The sequence below is a fragment of the Muntiacus reevesi genome, chromosome 1 (genome assembly GCF_963930625.1).
Source record: "Muntiacus reevesi chromosome 1, mMunRee1.1, whole genome shotgun sequence".
Lineage (NCBI taxonomy): Eukaryota > Metazoa > Chordata > Mammalia > Artiodactyla > Cervidae > Muntiacus > Muntiacus reevesi.
The window spans coordinates 228,163,092-228,182,677 of NC_089249.1; the positions used below are offsets into that span (position 1 = coordinate 228,163,092).

At 53.3% G+C, this 19,586-nt stretch overlaps 2 protein-coding genes across 9 annotated transcripts in view; one reads left to right on the plus strand and one right to left on the minus strand.

Moving 5' to 3' along the window:
- Positions 1-5,021, plus strand: part of CTNNA1 (catenin alpha 1) — a 169,225-nt gene extending 164,204 nt beyond the window's left edge. For both annotated transcript variants that reach the window (XM_065918642.1, XM_065918643.1), the window contains exons 15-18: positions 427-608; positions 712-817; positions 2,780-2,914; positions 3,836-5,021. In XM_065918642.1, coding sequence (XP_065774714.1) covers positions 427-608; positions 712-817; positions 2,780-2,914; positions 3,836-4,123 — 711 coding nt within the window. In that variant the 3' untranslated portion in view covers positions 4,124-5,021. The remainder of the gene's footprint in view (positions 1-426; positions 609-711; positions 818-2,779; positions 2,915-3,835) is intronic.
- A 7,751-nt stretch (positions 5,022-12,772) lies between these two features.
- SIL1 (SIL1 nucleotide exchange factor) overlaps positions 12,773-19,586 on the minus strand; it is a 235,297-nt gene continuing 228,483 nt past the window's right edge. For 3 of the 7 annotated variants that reach the window (XM_065918649.1, XM_065918650.1, XM_065918648.1), the window contains exons 8-10: positions 17,965-18,061; positions 17,355-17,519; positions 12,791-13,674 (exon numbers count right to left, since the gene is read on the minus strand). In XM_065918649.1, the coding sequence (XP_065774721.1) occupies positions 13,318-13,674; positions 17,355-17,519; positions 17,965-18,061 (619 nt within the window). In that variant the 3' untranslated portion in view covers positions 12,791-13,317. Of the gene's footprint in view, positions 13,675-17,354; positions 17,520-17,964; positions 18,062-19,586 lie in introns of all 7 variants that reach the window. The other 4 variants (XM_065918651.1, XM_065918652.1, XM_065918647.1 and 1 more) reach the window with 4 other exon arrangements.

The window sequence follows — 19,586 nt, forward strand, 5'->3', positions numbered from 1 at the left end:
ACCCTAAGTTTGCTTTTTAAGTCTGTTTCTGTTTTGTAAATAAGTTCATTTGTATCTTTTTTAAAAAATCAGATTCCACCTGTCTAATGTGGTATTTGTTGTTCTGACTTCAGATGATGAAACTTTTTAAAGAATTAAGTTAAGCAGGTTTTGTCCCTATGCAGGTGTGATCACGAAGCTTGTACATTAGCTTTCAGCCCCTCATACCCCGTTTTTCTCTTTACCAAAACTTAATCTTGAAAGTGGGTCGGGAAGCTATAAACTTTTGCACAAAATAAGAATAAGTGGCTTTTCAGGCAAAATGAAACCTATTAAAGCATCATCCTACCTATGTCATAGATTGCTTGGTGGAAATATTCTTGGTTAATGCACTGTGAGAACTTCATATTCTCTTTATGTAAGAGCTTTCTGTGCTTCTGATTTCAGGCGATCATGGCTCAGCTTCCCCAGGAGCAGAAAGCAAAGATTGCAGAACAGGTGGCTAGTTTTCAGGAAGAAAAGAGCAAGCTGGATGCTGAGGTGTCCAAGTGGGACGACAGTGGCAATGACATCATCGTGCTGGCCAAGCAGATGTGCATGATCATGATGGAGATGACGGACTTCACCCGGTGAGCAGCCCCTCCCTGCAGGCCCCCTCACGCAGGCAGGAGGTACTGCTCATCTCCACCTATGAGGGCTTTAGTTACAATCATCCTTGTTCCCTTTTTTCAGAGGTAAAGGACCACTCAAAAACACATCAGATGTGATCAGTGCCGCCAAGAAAATTGCTGAGGCAGGCTCCAGGATGGATAAGCTTGGCCGCACCATTGCAGACCATGTAAGTAACAGAGTTGCCCCACAAGCCTCAAAGTTCATCCTGGACTCGGGCAGTCTGGTGGTGGTAACGGTGTTTTTTTTCCAAAACTGCTGTGGCTTTCCATGAGCCACAGCACTTTTCCCATCTCAAACATTATTCTTAACTCACCAACCTCCTTGACTAACATCAGCATAGAGTTTTAAGGATTTCTGAATTCCTGTTTCTTTGACAAGTTTTGTAAAACAGACCCAGTTTGCATTACAGCACATCTCTGGAGCAGGTGTGTATGTCCTAAAATCTTGCCTTGATTGACAGCTAAAACCAGTCTTTACTATTAGGTCTTCGGATCTCTTGAGGATGTCAGCTCTGGGTAGGAGCTAATTCTGCAAGCCCCAATGATATACTGAAATTAAGTGTGTGAGAGCCTCTTGTGGGCGTGTCTCATGTAGGAATCAGGAACTCTTCTGTCTGGTGCTTTGGACGCATGATGTGCCCAAGTGGGGACAGACATCTGTATTCCCAACCACCCAGCCTTCATCCCTTTTCTCTACTGATGTGTTGAAAAAAGTGTAAACCTCCAGTAAAGTTTACAAGCCATTTTCAACTGTAGTTTCAAAGCCTTCCCACTCCTTTCCCTCAAGTGTCCACATGCTCAGCCTGCATCAGGGATGCAGGAGTCACAGTGGCCCCCCACTGCTCGAGCCAAAGACGTGGAAGCCCTCCTCAACGCCCCTCTTTCACGTATAATCTGATTCTCATCCCCAGTACATCTACTGGCCACACGAATGTGAGCACCATCTGGTCTCTTCCTCTCAGCAGCCACCACTCAGTCTATAGTGCACAGCCCGTGCCCGCAAGACTGTGGCCTCTCCTCACTGACTCCCTGCACAGCTCCCAACACGGTCTTCTTACACAACCATTTTATTTATTTATTTTTAAAAAAAATTTTTCAGTGGGTTTTGTCATACATTGATATGAATCAGCCATAGAGTTACACGTATTCCCCATCTCACTCCCCCATCCCACCTCCCTCTCCACCCGATTCCTCTGGGTCTTCCCAGCCCACCAGGCCCGAGCACTTGACTCATGCATCCCACCTGGGCTGGTGGCCTGTTTCACCACAGATAATATACATGCTGTTCTTTCGAAACATCCCACCCTCATCTTCTCCCACAGAGTTCAAAAGTCTGTTCTGTACTTCTGCGTCTCTTCTTCTGTCCTGCATATAGGGCCCTCGTTACCATCTTTCTAAATTCCGTATATATGTGTTAGTGTACTGGCTTACTTCACTCTGTATAATGGGCTCCAGTTTCATCCATCTCATTAGAACTGATTCAAATGAATTCTTTTTAACGGCTGAGTAATATTCCATGGTGTATATGTACCACAGCTTCCTTATCCATTCATCTGCTGATGGGCATCTAGGTTGCTTCCATGTCCTGGCTATTATAAACAGTGCTGCGATGAACATTGGGGTGCACGTGTCTCTTTCAGATCTGAATTCCTCAGTGCTTACACAACCATTTTAAAATGCAAATGAGGGATGGCTCTGCCATGCTTCAGGAGCTCCTGAGAATAAAGAACCCCAGCCTCACAGAAGGGAGGTGTTTGCGTCAACACTTGAGGGGTGCCCTGCTTGCTTTGGTTGATTGACTTGTTCTCCATCTTTGCCTGAAATGACTCTTGTTTCATCAGGTGTTTACAGTGCTCACATCGGAGGTCTGGTCCCTCTGAGCAGACAGCCCTTCGCTGTAGCTCGTGGCACTGTCCCTTTTCTCCAGAGGCAGACTCTCGCTCTCACTTAGGGGCAGGGACCCCGGCAGAGTCGCTGAGGGTGGTGACAGCCCGGGAACCTGGATAATCCTCTCTCGTCCTTGCTGCAGCACTGAGTGTGGAAGCTGGGGCACTGACTGAGCGTGTGAGAATAGCCCTAGGGGTGGGTGTGTTTCAGAGTGCTTGGTGCTAAGTCTGCTCTCTCATCAGTGCCCAGACTCAGCCTGCAAGCAGGACCTGCTGGCCTACCTTCAGCGCATTGCCCTCTACTGCCACCAGCTCAACATCTGCAGCAAAGTCAAGGCCGAGGTGCAGAACCTTGGCGGGGAGCTGGTTGTCTCTGGGGTAAGTTTTCGTCTGTCAGTGGGGAGGATGTGCTGGGAGGGGACCCAGAGTTTCCTCTCAGAGGCTGAGGGCTGCACGCCAGCTCTGTGCGCATTGCAGCTCCACTGAGCACGGTTGGTGACAGCTAGGAGCCCTGACTGTGCTGGCCTCTTCCCTTTTGCTTCTGTGGGAAAGAGTATTTTTATCCTCCTTTCTTTTTTTCCTTTATAGAGAAAGTGAGCCTGTTCAGAAATTGTAGAGACATACAGCCTTTCTCTAACCCCCTCTACCCTCAATGAACCCCAGTATACTCTGTCCCCTTGTCTGTTTCCCAGGTCACAGCACAGTTCTGGACCTGTCACCCTAGGGGAACAAGGACACCTCCCTTCATGGAAGCCTTGTGGCTTCTGCTAAACCCCACACAATTTCCTTTCAAAGAACTTTGAATGTTGGACATACTTAGACCATTTGCTTACCTTGTCCAACATCAATGCCCCTGTCTCTGGGGAGCGATTACCATCTTCTCTAAATGTGAGGGGAGCCCCCTGAGTCATTACTGAAAGCATGGGGCTCTCTGTCCAGGAGGCTGACTTAAACCCCCCACCCTTCCCTGTGGCTGTTCACAGTGCTTGTTCTGTAGATCGTCCCCCACCTTGTTTGAAAAACTGTTTGAAACAGTTTGAAAACTGTTGTTGAGGGGTAGGGCAGGTAAGGTAATGGTACCTTATGTTTTTATTATTCCTCCCTTCAGAAGATCTGAAACACAGGCATTTTCAGGGTGTTTGGATGACAGCACTTAGCTGTTGGGAGAGCTGATCAGGAACAAGGGCTGCTGCCGGGCCGAGGGGTCGTGGGGCCTCCCTGTCAGGGACTAACAGGCCAGCTGGACCTTCCTCCCCAGACCCTGGCCCGTGCTCCTCACCTCCCGTCTGTGCCTCTCAGGTGGACAGCGCCATGTCCCTGATCCAAGCTGCAAAGAACTTGATGAATGCGGTGGTGCAGACAGTGAAGGCATCGTACGTGGCCTCCACTAAATACCAGAAGTCCCAGGGGATGGCGTCCCTCAACCTCCCTGCTGTGTCGTGGAAGATGAAGGCACCTGAGAAAAAGCCCTTGGTGAAGAGAGAGAAACAGGATGAGACGCAGACCAAGATTAAAAGGGCATCTCAGAAGAAGCATGTGAACCCCGTGCAGGCCCTCAGTGAGTTCAAAGCTATGGACAGCATCTAAGGCTGCCCCTGGCCCTCCTAAAGATCCCTCACTGTTCTTTACTCTTGTGTATTTGCTAAATAGAAAACTGATGTTAGATTCCATAGGGAAATAGATTCTTGAGACCTGGCCAACCTGGTGAATTTTGCAAGGACATACGTGTTTAAGTCATAGAATTCAGGAGCATATATCTAGCTATATTTTTTATACTCCTAAATAATTAAAAGTAAAAATTCCATAACCAAAGAGACTCCCATATGAACATGTTAGTAACACTGTTGACCAAGTTGAGATGCCTGTCCTCCTAGTGGTGGCAGCAGTAGGTTTGGGAGAGGGTATCTGCCTGCACCTTGGTTCAGGGAGGGGCTTCCCCCAGTTCTGGCCACTTGGCTGGTAGTAAATGACCAAAGACGACCCGGAGCAAGCATCCTGGGCGTCTTAGGAGGTCTTGGAGAAAGGAACATTCCCAGACAGGTCTTTAGAGGGACAGATCACACAAAACTAATTAAAACAATGTATCTTAAAGAAAATGGATTACTCTCTTTATAACATGAAAGGAGGGTTTTAACGCATGGTTACAATTACTAATGTACTCTGCTGTGGGACATTAATAAAGTTGCTTTTTTCAGGCTAGAATGTTGTGATGCCATAATCAGAACATGCTTTTTTACCTTCCTTCAGCTTCAAATGCAAATTCATCATTGGGTTCATTTCTAATAATTGCAGGGCTTCCTGCCTTGGGCTTTGGAGAGAAGCCTGACAAAATAGTGTTTGCTTAGGCAGTAATTTAGACTTACCTTATTTGTGATTACTATAGTGATTACTATAACTACAAGGTATAATTTTACTTTATTTAAATTTTATGAATTTGAATGTTTTTTACACTAACTTTTCCCAATAAAGTCCACTATGAAACCAAGTCTAAGGGGCCAGAGTCCTTTTCTTTGCCTTCCTGTAGAGTGGAGTTTTACATCAGACATCCCCGGGATTGGCCCCCAGCATCTGCCCTGCTCCAGCTTCCCATTGGCCCTCTTTCCGGGATGGTACTGCCCAGGGAGAGAGCAGACTGCACAGGGCTGCACCTCCGTGTAGCTTCCAGGCTGGCCCAGCTGGGAGGGCCACGCCCACAACGGGAATTCACATGTCCACACCTCAGGGTGCAGGTCAGAACCTCAGAGGCATCCTTGATATCTCCCTGGAAGTCACCCCTCCCCTTCCGAATCATCCCCACTGGTTTGCAACTGTACCATAATGGCTGCCTTACAAACCTCCTAAACCTGCTGTCCTTTCCCAGCCTACATCCCCATTCCCTACAGAGTGTGTCGTCCTTGTCTCCCCTTCCTCACTTCCCGCCATTCCAGTCAGCTCTGCACTCCCATCCTCTTCTCACCGCCAGCGGCCCCGGTGCACAGGCCCTCCCTGCTCACAGCTCCTCCCTTGTCCTCCGAAGCGCCTCGCTCTGGTTTTCTGTCGTCTTCACTCGGTGCTCCTCTCCTCCTCTTCCTAGCTGTTCGAAGTTGTGCTGTCCCAGGGCTCAGTCCTCAGCCTCTTGTCTTTGATTCTGCTCACTCCTGATCTTAGCCAGATTTCTGGCTTTAAATACCATCCAAATGCCAACTTTTCCTAGAACTAGACTTCTAAAACTGGCGGTCTCCTATACTCTCCACTTGGATGTCTTTGTACATATTTCACACAGATTCTTCCCTTTGAAATGTATGCTGGGGCCAACTACTTCTCACCAGTTCTGTTCGCCATCAGCTGGTCTAAGGCCTCATCACTGCATTAGTTTCTCTCAGCATATAACAAACTGCCCTAAAACTCAGCAGCTAAGACAACAAGCATCACTCACAGTTTCTGAAGATCAGGAATCCAGGAGCAGCTGAATGGAAGGTTCTGACTCTTGGGTCTCTTTTGAGGCTGTGTCTCTGGAGGCTTGTGAGCCACTTGGAGGCTCCTTCACGGGGCGGGGGCGAGAGGCTTCGGTCCGTGCCCGGTGGGCCTGCCTTCCTGCAGAACAGCTCACGTCGTGGCAGCTGCCCCCTACCCCCACCAGAGTGAGCGAACCACGAGGATGGCAACCAGATGGAAGCTACCGCACGCTTTAAAAACTTGATCCTCAAAGCGATACAGGATGCCGTCAGTTATGTTGGTGACACAAGCCACCCGTGGTCCATGGTGGGAGGGGACAACACGGGGGCACAGGCCAGGAGGTGGCTCCCACGGTCGTCTGCATGGGCACCACTGCAGTGGCCGCCTTCCCCACACCGTCCCCCCAACCCAAACCAGGCATCCCCGATCACCCTGTTTCCATGGCTCACAGTAAACCCTCAGAGACGAATCAGAGCATGTCGTTCTCTTAGCTCAACCTTCCAATGCCTTCCGTGGCCTAAAAGCCAGAGTCCTATTGAGCGTGGCCACTTGTCGTCTCTGGCCTTTGCTCTCACCATTCTTTGCATTTACCCTTTGCCACTTTTGGTTCTGCTCTCCCCAGAGACCCCCATTCCTTCTCAAGATCTCCTTCAAGTGTCTTGTGAAAAGTCTCTATCAGAAAGACCTCCCCTGGTATTTTGCCTCCCTGCTTCACAGGGATAGGAATCCACTCTCCAAGGCCCAGGACACAGTGAATAGGTACCCTGGGGACCCGGGGAATCCCTAGTGGGGCCAGGTCCACAGACACTGACCTCCCTTCACTCGGCCCCTCCTCCTGGATGATTCAGAATCCACGCTGACACTTGGAACACTCGTGGCTTTTGTTGCCATGACCTACAGCCCCGCACCCCAGCGCCAGGTAGACCATCTAGTCCACCTGTCCGCTCAGCCCATCCACTTCTCTGAGGCTGAGCCCACCCTGGTCTGGACAGCCCCCTCCCTCAGCCCCCAGCATCCATTATCCACTCTCCACCAAGTGGTAAAAGAAGCTTCCAAAAACATTTCTAAAGAGTCAATCTTCTGCACACAGCCCTCAGAGACCCCAGGCCTGCCCTGGGAGTATCTGGACTGGCCATGCCCTCTGCACCCACATTGCCCACTGGAGGCGATTCCTAGGATGCCCACACACTGCCCCCCATGAGCCCATCACTTGCATGTTTCAGGCATCACCTTTGCCATCCCAACATTAATAGCACACACTTTACCAAAAAGATGAAGGTTCTACTGAGCTTCACCTCCTCCTCAAGCAAAAGCTATGAAATGTTTGATGTACTACAGTTTTTCTAATACACATTAAAATTAACTTTAGTAAAGTGTTCATTGCTGTAGCACCTAAAATCTCCCCTTGGACCATGACAGGCAAGCGTGACCCACGACCACTCCCTTCTCACCAGGCCTTGGCCGTTGCCCCCAGCATGTGGCGTTGCAGTGCCAGCCCACACAGGGCCATCTGGCATTCCTTGGGGAAAAGGCGGTGGTCTTGGTGACCCCATAACCTCTCAAAGGCTCTGGCACATGCTTGAGAAATAGTTGTTTAACTGTGAATGATTTAAACCAGTCAATCACAAGATGCTGGGAGGCAGAAAGCAGGTCACAGAGGTGGCATCAGAGATCTTGCCCAGCAATCCTGAGTCCTCCGCCCTCCTCAGACTATGGGCTGAGCTCGGGGGAGACCAGCCTCACCCTGTCTGTGTGGGGATTGCTCCTGCCCCTTGGCCACCACTAAGAGGACTGTCTCCCCTCCCCTCACATCCTGAGGCTTCTTGCTTCTCAGCCAGGGCAGCCACGACGCTCAGTGTCACCTCCCTGTGTGACACTTCCTCAGGCTAGCTCCTCCCCTTGGCACCTCAGCCTGGCATTCCGGGCCCAGCCGCCCCGCACCCCTGCTCTGGCCACAACCTCACGTGTGGTGGGCAGAGCCCTGCTGCCCTCCCCTCTGCCCTGCTAACCACAGGGCAGTGCCTCCCACAACCCCTGGGCAGACACTACAAAGGAACCCCCTCACCTCTGCAGCCTTAATCCTCACAGCTTCCACTCTCCACCCAGGCAAGGATCACCCCCCCACTGAAGGAAAAGGAGGAGCTGCCGCATGCTGGGCACACCCAGGGCCCGTGTAAGCCTTCACCCACATCCCCCTGTTGCTTGTTTACCGGCCATGATGTGTTGCTATTATTGCCCCTCAAACTCTACAGGAGTGGGGACCGACTCCCTCACCCAAGTCACACAGCTCATGAGTCGCCCAGCCCCTCCTCCCAGCCGCCAAGACAGTCCCTCTAACGCCCCCAGGTTCTGACCAGCCCTCAGGAGCCCCAGAGAGGCCCTCAGGCTCCCGCAGCACCTGCCCCGTTCCCGCACAGGCCCTCAGGACTGCATGTCAGCCTGCGGGGATTCTCCAGGCTCCTGGGTGAGGCCACCCTGTGACTAGTCACTGGATCCCAGTCCAAAAGCATTCTAGCCCTCAATTCTTACCCATTTCCTGCCTGACCAAGTTTGCCTTCCCCCAGTGGTTCTCAGCACACAAAAATATGTTGTCATAGACCCGAGTTTAAAGAGACAAAAAGCTTTTCTGGGTCCGTCTCCCTCCCCTGAGACAGAGCTCCTCAGGGGAACGTTGGGACTGTCTCCAGTGCCCACCATCACTCCAAGCTCGGTCCAGCCCTCCTCTCAGCCCCACGTGCTGCTGGTGGCCATGCTCTCCCTCCTTGTCACGCTTTCTCCAGATTTCCACCATCACATCCTCACTCACCTTGCTCGAGTCTCGTCTCCGTAACATGCTCCCCATCTCGGTCTCTGATACTCAGCTGGTCCAGGCCACTGACCGTGGTTCTCTTCTGCTTGATGAATAATGTGCAACAACCAGGTTTTCAGGGTGGGATGGGGAGAGGTTGCATATACATCTGTATATTTTGTTACACGTTTTACTCCTATAAAGAAATTACAGTACAATGAAATATGCAATATTCTTTACTCTCGATTCCACACAGCTTAAATTCCACTGAAGCCTTCTTTGATTTTTGCTCAAATCTTGCATCCAGAGCCAAACTATGGTTGAAACTGACAAATGAGTCTAGTTCTGATGTTAATGTTGGTTGATATTTTTGTTTACCTTAAGGAGTAAGGAAGTGAAAAAACAGAAACACATGTGGGCATTTCACTTGTCAGTGAATGATGACTTTGCTGAATCAGAATACTGTAAGACAATTTCCTCAATTTTTGTGCTAAATATAGATGACACACAAAGCCTAATTGGCATCAATGTCCTCAGCACCCTCTTTTAAGTCCAGACAATCAACAAAACAATAAATTAAGCCTTGATTTGTAACATTCCCAACTTCCCTGGTATAAATACTCCCACCACAGATTTCCAGTCACCCACGAGGTGTCCTGCTGGGTGGAGCTGGGAAAAGAAGTTTTGAGTGCATAGTTAGTTTTTCCACCTTCAGATGCGATAGACATTAAGGAATCTCAGAAGCACAGATAACAGTCAAATGCTAGGAAAGGAAACGTTTTGAGTATTTGAAAGTGTTTGTTGCTCAGTTGTGTCCAACTCTTCGTCATCCCATAGACTGTAACCCACCAGGCTCCTCTGTTCAAGGGATTTCCCAGGCAAGAATACTGGAGTGGGTTACCACTTCCTCCTCCAGGGGATTTTCCCAACCCAGGGATCAAACTCAGGCCTCCTGCATTGCAGGCAGATTCTTTACCATCTGAGCCACCAGGGAAGTATTTATTACCTTACAATTTTTTTAGTTATATTTACACAGAGTAAAATTAACTTTCTGGGGTGTTTGAATTTTGACACACGTGGTGGTTGTGTAACCACCACAACTGAGACAGAGAACACTTCCAACATGCTCCCCAAGATTCCACTGTGCTACCCCACTGTTGTTGAAATGTCCCCTAAGTCCTGAAAAAACCCTTTCTCTATAGTTCTGCCTTTTCCAGAATGTCACATAAATAAAGCAACAGTATCCAGCCTTCTGAGACTGGCTTCTCTCGAGTCAGCAGCATGCATCTGAGATGCACGCAGGCACAGTGATCTGTTCCTTCCCTGTGGAGCAGAGGATTATTACCCTGTTGGTCTGTCTACCCCCAGAAAAGGGACAGTGTGCCTGTTTCCTGTTTTGTTTTTACAAATACAGTTGATACAAATGTTCAAGTACAAGTTTTTGTATAAACAAAGATTTTTATCTTGGGTAAATGCCTAGGAATGAGACTGAGATGCCGTCTCACTGGCCTTTTTTTCACCTGTTGATGTGTCATTTGTATATCCACTTTGGTAATGTCTTTGCAAATCTTTATTTTTGAAAATTGGGTTGACTGTTTTCTTGCTTTGGGAATTCTTCATATATCCTGGATACAAAATCCTTTGTCAAGTATTTTTTTTTTTTACATTGATTCTGGATACAAATCCTTTTGCCAAGTATATATTTTCTCCCTGTTTTTGGCTTGTCTTTATTTTCTTAATTTCACAGAACAAGTTTCTAATTTTGATATAGTTCAATCTATCAGTTTTTAACTTTATGAATTGTGCTTTGGTGGTATAGCTAAAAACTCTAACACAAGGTCACAAATATTAATTTTCTTATTTTCTTCTAAAAGTTGTACGATTTTTCATTTAGGTCTATATATGCTTTTGAGTTAAATTTGGGGTAAGATGACAGCTTTAGGTCAAGGTTCATTTTCTAAAACATGGCTGTGCAGTTGCTGCTTTGTTGAAATCCTGAGGTAAGGCTTCATCCTTGACTCTTGTTCCCTCACACACCACATGAGGTCAGTCAGCAAGTCCTCTCATGATGACATTTAAAACACATGTGGAGTCTGACCACTTCGCGTCACCTTCTCCATCATCACCCTGGTTCACACCACATCAGCCCTCACCTGGATTCTACATCGGATGCTGTGCGGGCTGCCCGCTTCTGTCCGTGCTCCGGTGTCATCTATTCTCACCACAGCAACGTGCGTGGTCCTATTAAAATGTCAGTCACGTCGGGTCTGTCCTCTGCTCCCAAGTTTCCAATGGCCCCCGTAGCAAAGCAGCAGCTCCAGTCCAAACCAGAGCTGCCAGGGTCCGCCCTCCTCGTGGTGCTTACTATTCTCCCTTCCACTGACTCTTGCTTTTTTGCCAACACCCCAACCATGTTCCTGCCTCTGCTATCTCCTTATATACAAAGCACTTCGCGAGATCCCACAGGGCTCACTGCCTCACTTCCTTCTCTTCACACTGCACCTCTTCAGAGAGGCCTTCCCTGACACTCCTCATCCCCCATTCTGGGCTCTGTTTTTCTGCACAGTTTTCAGCATTCACTGCCAGACATCATGTTACGTAGCCCAGGTTGTACTCCTTGGCTCCAGGTCCTGATGTCACCCAAGGGAAGGCAGACAACGGCTCCTCTTAGACCTGCAGACAACAGCTGCCGATGAACTGGATGGTGGAGCCAGAATCCACACCCCTGCGGCCCACGTCCTGGGTCACACTGTGCCTGTCTCCTGGGAGGCTCTGTCAGGGCCTGAGACTAAGGACCAAGAAGGCAGAGGTCCAGGACGACCCAGATGAGGCCACTGAGAAGGCAGACTGCAGACCAAACTTCACCCCTGCTGACGCCTTGTGTTGTGTATGTGAAGGAGACGGCAGATGCAGTGCCATCACCTGGCTGTGGGCTCAGTCGCCTGGCACTGTCTGCCTCCCCTCACTCACTCCCACGTCCCAGCACCTTTCTGGACCTGGCCTGCTTGGCCATCTCTCCTGGCCCTCCCACCACCGCCTGTCAGATTAAAATGATCTTCTGAGCCAAACATTCAACCTTTCCAAAGCATGTTCCACCCAGCAAACTCCAGCTCTGCCCCTCGCCGCCTCTGTGACCTCAGGCAGATCATTCAACCTCCCTGGCCGTGACTTCCTCATCTGTGAAATGTACAAGGCTACTGACAGGTTTAGAGGCTGCAAGTCAGCAGGCATCCAACTCTGTGGACTCTGGTCTGAGCCCCATGACACCCGAGCCAGCAGGCATCCAACTCAGTGGACTGATCCCCATGACGCCTGGGCCCCGAGGCATCCTACCCCAACTCCACAGACCCTGGCCTCCCTCTTACCCCCCAGGAGAACGCACTGCTGAGGCAGCCCTCCCAGGCTCTCCGTGGGCAGGAGCAGGGCTGAGGCCACTGACCTGCCCCAGGTTCCTCTGGGCCTCAGCTTGCCTTCAGTTCAGTGAAACTGTGATTTCTACATGCAAGGCCGGGATGGGGAGAGTTCTACACAGAGGCTGGGAGAGGCGGCCTAAGCAGCAGGAGTGAGCCTCTGGTGCATTGGGAAAAGCTGAAAAACAAACGCACCAGAATCCAAATCAGGAAAGCCCGGAGCAGGGGTTGCTGTGGCAACCTGCAGCAGGCTCCCAGCCTGGCGCTCCGCCTCTTCAGGGTGGGGGCTGCGACTTGTCAGGCTCAGCTGCCCCTGCCTCCAAGGCTGCCACCTCCAGCTCAGTGCAGATCACATGGACGCAGAAGAGGGACAAGGGCACAGACAGACCCCTCTGCTCCGCCAGGTGGGCCCAGCAGGCCTGGGCTCCCACTACCAGCTGTAGAGAGATTATTCCTCTCCCAGAGTGATACCTCCACCCAAAGGCCTCCAGAGTGCACGGAGCCCCCCAGTCCCACCACCCAGGACCTAGCGCCAACGAAGAGCTCCAGCCTCACCCATCAGCTGCCTGGGCTGACACAGCACCCCTGTGTGTGGAGATGCCCTCAAGCTTCTGCCACTGGCCTTGAAATTAACATGCAGGCACGGGATGGAGGGGGCAGAGTGCCACACACAGCGGGGTGAGGAGGGACGAGCACAAGTGCCGGACACTGGTGTGGTGCTGTCTGTGTGTCTTCTCGCATTTAATGGCACTCCCCTCTGACAGAGGAGCAAACGGTCTCAGGGAAGCTAAGTGTCACCCCAAAGTCACAGAGCCACTGGTGGGAGAGAGCAGGGTCTAGCTAGGATTCTCTTTACTCCTGGGCCTGGATCCTTCCCACGGGGCCCATTACCAGGCGACCACCCAGCACAGCACCAGGGAACCTCAGGGGCCTGTCACCCAGCAACCACCAAAGCGCTGTGCCCAGACCGCACAGACACAAGTAGACATCGGCCATCATGCCTCCATTTAATGGCCAAGCCAGCACTGCCCAGATGATGCCCAGGCCCCAGTAGGGAAGTCCTCCCTACTCCCTGGTATCCCCTGAAGAGCCCACCCAAGCTGGTGCCCCTCAGTCTCAGAAGGAGCATCCCAGTGTCAGGGGCAGCCTCATCTCAGCTCCATCAGCAAGCTGTTGATGGAGTCCAGGAGCTCCCGGAAGTAACCCTCGTCCTCGCCCTCCTGGAGCTCCAGGGCGGCCAGTGCCTGGTACTCGGCCTGCAGGGTGCCCAGTGTCCTGTGGAGCTGTGTATCCTGATGGAAGCGGTCCCGGCAGGTGGCCAGGAGGGCGCCCAGCGTCTGCAGCACCTTCTCGCGGGCGTCGTGCTCCGGCAGCGCCAGGAGGTGGGCGGTGATCTCGCACCAGCCCTGCTCCTGCAGGCTGGGCAGGAGGTGCACCTGGCGATACTGCTGCAGCCTCTCGGGGGACATGTCCCGCGTCAGCTCGGCATCCTCCTCCGCAAACATCTGCCGTCCGCATGGCCGGGGCGGGGGTGGGGGGACACGGGACAGAGAACACACAGAGAGCCGTCAGCTCTGCCCTTCAGACTGGAAGGCACCTGGCTGACCCCTGAGTCTGTCCCCTCTCTGTCCATACCCTTGGGACTCAAAGGTCCTTCAGGGGGGAAGTCAGCTGGATTCACAGCTCCACCATGCTCTCCAGCCCGTCCAGTCCATCCATCCATCCATCCACTCATTAAAAAAAAACACAAAAAAACTGCAGTGTGCCAGGTGCTGGAGAAACCAAGATGGAGACAGGATCCCTGCCCTCAAGCAGCTCAGGATCTAGCAGAGCAAGTCCTAAATGTCACGATGCGTTTTGTGCAGCAGGGTGGGATGGAGGCAGATAGTCTGGGCTCAAATCCTGCTCTACTGCTGACAGCTGAATGACCAAATGGCCTTGGGCCAGCACTGAGCCTCCCTAGGACTCAATGTCACCATCTCTCACGTGGACTAGATGATAAAGCCCCTTCAGGACTGTTGGGAGGACTGAATGGGACAGCGGGCACACAGCCAGTGCCTGGCACACGGAGCCCACCAACGAAGTGAGCTTTACCATCGTCAAACATCAGCTGTGCCAGCAGCAGCATCACCACCACAACCACAGATCTACTGCCTCAGAGGAGTCGGGCATGGCGGGGAGAGGAGGCTGGCATTTCCCTGAGTCTTGAGAGGCTTGTGGGAGTTGTCCAAGGGGACGAGGGTGGAGGGTTCACACACATGGCAGGGCTGTGACAAGAGGCCTGGGCCCGTCCCATGTTTGTAGCCCACAGGCTGTTACGGTGGATGGGCACCAGGGCCAGGCTGGGCACACAACACACAGAGCCCTGGACATCCCTGGCCTCTACACCGAGGGAAGTCTGGGCAGGAAGTTACACACACGGCCTGTGTTGGTGATGTGCAGAAACCCAGCTCCAACAGAATGTGGCGGGAACCAACCCTGGCAGGAATTCAGAGGCAGGGAAGGGAACACCTGCAACCTGACAGATTACCACCTCATTTCATTACGTAGAGTACTAACCACTGCACGATCACAGCACGCCACCAGGAGTCTACCAACTTACCCCACCTATGCAGAGACAGAGGAGCAGCAGTGGGTGCACTAAATGTACTCTCAGGAAGAAAGAAGGACTCACTGCCCTAACTCCAGGGGAGAATGGGGTGTGCAGATGACAGGGCAGGCAAGAAGAAAGCCCAGAAAAAGCTCAGGGCCCACAGCAGACCACCTGATGGCTCTGGGGCTCCTCAAAGCCAGCAGAGGAAGCAGGGAAGCAGGGAGGGTCAGCTTTCTGACACAGAAAAGGCTGAAAGGGACATGGCTGTTGTTTCCTAACCTACTCCCAACTCGCCAGCTCCACCTGCAAAACACACCCCAGTCCTGTCAGCTCTCTGCCCCAGGGGCCCTGCTCCTCACTGTACTTTTCAGTGTCCTGCCTCCCGGGCCCAACCTGCGCCCTCCAGGCCCCACCCTAAACCCTTCACACTGGGCATTTCTGATGATAAAGATGGACTCCCCTGCCTGGGACGTGGAGGCTCTGTAGGCCCTGTCCCCTGGGTGCTCGGACGCCTGTCACACTAACCTTCCCCCAGGGCCTGTGCAGGGGCAGCTCGCACTTCCAGGCACCCTCTCACCCAGCACCAACTCCACAGTCAACCTCACTCAACCCTCGGATCTCAGCAACTCCCCTGACTGCCCCAAAGATTCAGGGCGCTGATCGTAAGCCTCCAGGGCCCACGTGCTCTAGGAGGGTCTCTGGTAAATGTCTGCCTGGAAGCACCAGGAGGGCAGGGACTATGGCTGGGCACGGCACGGGATAGGCAGACACCCAGGCAACACTTGCGGAAGGGTCCTTCAGCTCCATGGAGGCACAAGAAGATGTGGGTTCATGACCACAGGCAGGCGTCCCAGCTCTGCAGGAGCCCAGATATCAGGACACAGTTTCTTAGTAAAGGGCCTGCCCAGAGCCAAGGGACAGAAGAAGAAATGCCTGGGGTTTGGCAGACAATGGAAGGGGCAAGGACTGAGGAGTCTGACAATCTGAGAGGTGGGTCCACACTCCCCCGGGAATTCTGAAGTCCAGCCACTACCTCCCCACACCAAAGATGCCCTCAAGGAGCATGGCACCCCTCCACCCTGTCACACTTCTTCCTTCAGGAGCCCTGTACCCATCCCCAGTGTATTCTGAGAAACCACAGAACAAGATGCCCTGACGGCCTCAAGCGTAGAGCATGCGTGCCATCTGTTCCAACACTCCAACTGAAACCCCTCCACCATCTTCCTCCTGCAGACAGACGGCTATCTTCATACTGTTTGCAGAGAGACGCCAGGCCCTCCCTGATCCTCATGGCACCCCAAAGCCTCCAGTCCGGCTCCTGGGCCAGCTGACTCAGAGAGCCTTGGTCAGACTGCTAGCAGTGGCTCCCTGGGGATGATGCAGTCACAGTGCCCTGTGCCAGGGCTGGGGGCAGCAGAGACACCCAAGACACCAGGGGAAAGTGACAGGGTTCTCCCAGGAAATGCCAACCAATGCACACATCCTTCCCCAGGCTTGCTGGCCTGTTCCCAGGACGTCAACTGTGCCCAGGCCTTATTAACTGGATGTGAGCACCACATGGCTGCCTGCTGCTCTGAGAAATCAGGTTTCTGCAGCTTAGAGGGGTGAAGGAAGAGAGAGGGGGAGGGGAGAGCGAGGGAGAGGGACAGACTGGGAGATGAGACAGGACCAGAGGGGCAGACAGGAGCACACACAGACAGAAGCCAAGAGGCGGAGAGAAAAGCGGCAACGGACGACCCTGATCCAGCCTGAGACCTGGGGGAGGGGTGCACGGAGCCGGGGAGGCGCAGCGAGGAAGGGGGTGACCTCTGTCTCCAGCGTGGTCCCCAGGGCTGCCCAGCCCTGCTCCACTAATCTGAGTCGGCTGTGGGGAGAGTGTGGCCCCTGAGAGGCAACAGAGGAAACCCTGCCAGAGCTCTCTGCAGCAGCTGAACTGACAATCAGGCCTGGCTGGTTTTACCCCCTCCTTAATTAAGACACTTTCCAAGCTCACAAAGACCAAAGTGGGCTGGGCACCAAGTTTCCTTGCAGGCAGCAAGCCCCTGGGGCCCTTGATGGCAGCTAGTCTGAGCCCGGCCCAGAGCCAAAGCTCCCAGAGGCGGCACCTTCAGGTTTCCGGAACCTTCAGGTTCAGCGTTATTCCAGCCCGGCTCCTTGGTCTCCTGGCTGCTGTGGTGGCCCCAGACACAAGCTGCTCCACCCCACCTGCTCCTGGCCACTCCCACCCTACACTTCACCACACATGACCTTTCGTTCCATGGAGGGCTGATCTTGGCTGCTCGGGCCTTTGGTCACACTGACCCCTGTGCCTGCACACTTGGTCCCAACCACTGCCAGCATCCCCTCCTCCCTCTCACTTGGCACAGCTCTCGGTTTGAGCTCAGCAGTCACCTCCCACAGAACATCCACTGTGACATCTCAGAAGTCCTGGGCTCCACAGCATCCCTGCCCAGCTCTGGGCTGGCACATTTGCTCAGGTCACTCTGCCATGAGGATGGAGGGACGGATGGATCATACTGGGGGAGGGGGAGGTCAAATGACCAGAAGCACACACAAAGCAGAGGGCAGGGGTGGCCAGCCCCGGGCTCTCACCTTCTCGGTGACCAGGTCATAGAGCAGCGTGACCACACGCACAGCCAGCACCTCCATGCCCTTCTCCTGGACCAGACTTCTCAGCACTTGCAGCCCCCCCAGCTTCAGGAACTGCTGCTGGGCGTAGGGGAAGTGTCGTAACAAGGAGCACAGGGCGAATAGGGCCTGGGGAGAAACAGACCCAGATGGGTGAGGGACCACAGAAACCAGGCCCTGGGGCAGGCACCAGGAGGAGCCCCAAGTGCCCCAGCCCAGCCCCCTTCTCTCTGGTTCCATCTGCCACCCTCGGGACTAGCTGCACCCCAGGGCCCAAGGCTGAGAGAGAAGGAGAGACATCAGACACCTTCAACATCACCCAGTGGACAAACGGAGGCCCAGGGCAGGAACTGAGGTGCTGAACCTGGGACAGCACCTGCGAGCTGAACCCAGGCCTCAGACACCTCACAGGCTGCCTGGCTGCCTCAGAGAGAAGCCCTCCCCGCTATGCCACCCAGGGATGACCACTCAGGCCCCCAAGGGTTACGAGTGCAGTCTGGAGAGGGACCCTCCTCGCCTTCTAGGTTTCACAGGTGTGCTGAGGTCTGAACAGGAACAAAGGGCAGAAACACACCTTCTTCTTTGTGGTGAGAGGCTGCTCCGTGGCCAGAATGACCAGCAGTTTCTGCAAGGCTCCCCCCTCAATGGCCTCCACCTGGACCTTTGGGTTGCTGTGGGAAAGAACAAGAAAGCATGATTTTGCACCTACTCACCAACTTGGGGGCACGCCCAGCCCAGGTAAGGGGGCTGCCGCCACAGCGGCCATCCCTGGGGAAGAACAAGGGGGGATTCCCATGCTGGACAGGCAAGGACTTAGCTGGGTAAACAGAAACAAAATGGCACGGGTCCACCTGGGTACAAGGGCCAATGGCACAGGCAACAGGGCCCAGGGCCCCAGGCCAGCGTCCACTCCACATCAGCCAACAGGCTGGGGTGACCTGGGAATGGAAATCCCATTTTAAGATCCTGCTACGTTAAACGTGCTCCTTCAGGGTCCCTCCAATGGAAAGCCTTCCTCCACGCTCCTCGAGGCAGCCATACCTGCTCCCCCATTGCCTTCAAGGTCCCGGGACCATCACACTCTGCAGAAACACTAGCGGGGTGTGGAGCTGCAAGGCCTCTTCTGTCCTCTCCCCTCCCGGGTGGTGCACACAGACAGAGTGTGAGGAGGAAGGCAGGCAGAAAGAATAGGATCCAGGGAGCCTCTGGTCCTGGGGAGATCCCGACACAGGACCAACCCAGCTGCCTCCTGCTGCACTCTCCACTCTGCGCCTGCACTCTCCATCCCAGCGCAGGGTCTGCCGTGGCGCAGGTCCCGGACAACAGGGAGTGAGAGAGCTGACACGTGTACAACCGTGACTGCATCAACCAGCAAACGGGCAACAATGAAACACTCAAAACCCAGGGCTGCCCCTGGAACTCAGGTCCCCATTCTGGGCTAGAGAAAAGAGTGATGAGCTTCAAACAAACATTTCAGGCAAAGTCCTCCAGGATGAAAGGATGGGGGGCCTGAAGGGTGAGACCTCCCCTGGGGCAGGGTGCCAGACAGGGACATGGCTGGGAACCATTTGCTTTCTAAGCCCAAACTGGTGATGAATTAAGGATTGAGAGCCAAGTGCAGGGACCTGTGCGGTCAGGCCCTTGAGGAAGATTGAGATGCCTTCACCAGCAGCTTTTGAGGTCTTGGGAAAAGTGGCAGGCAAGTGAAAGCCTGAGACTGGCGGCAAGGGGATGGGGTGGGGGCAGGGCCCCCGGTGAGACGCAAGCACAGAGATGATCCCCCTCTCCTCCGGGCTCTGGCCGCCGAGAAGTGCCCTGGAGACCCAAAAAGCACCTGTTTCTCCAAACCCCCACCTTGGCAGGGGGCCCTCACAGCATGGGGAGAATGAAGCAGAATGCTCAGGATACAGACAAATTACAGAGACGATTCCTGGTCCAAAACCCAGAGAAAGGGGATGTGGGCAAGGAGAGAGAGCAGGCGGCTCATGGGAGAGGCCCTGGCCGGACAGTACGGTCACGGAGCCCAGTGAGTGCCTGACGGCCCACCCTCTGCTGCTGCCAGGTGGCGGCTTCTAGGCTCAGTCAGACCGAGCACACAGGGCCAGTATTCCTGCTATAAAACAGGAGAAGCCCGCACCCCTCTGCATCTCCTCTGTAGAAAGGACACAAGGGTGGATGCCGGCCTCTCCCACTGCA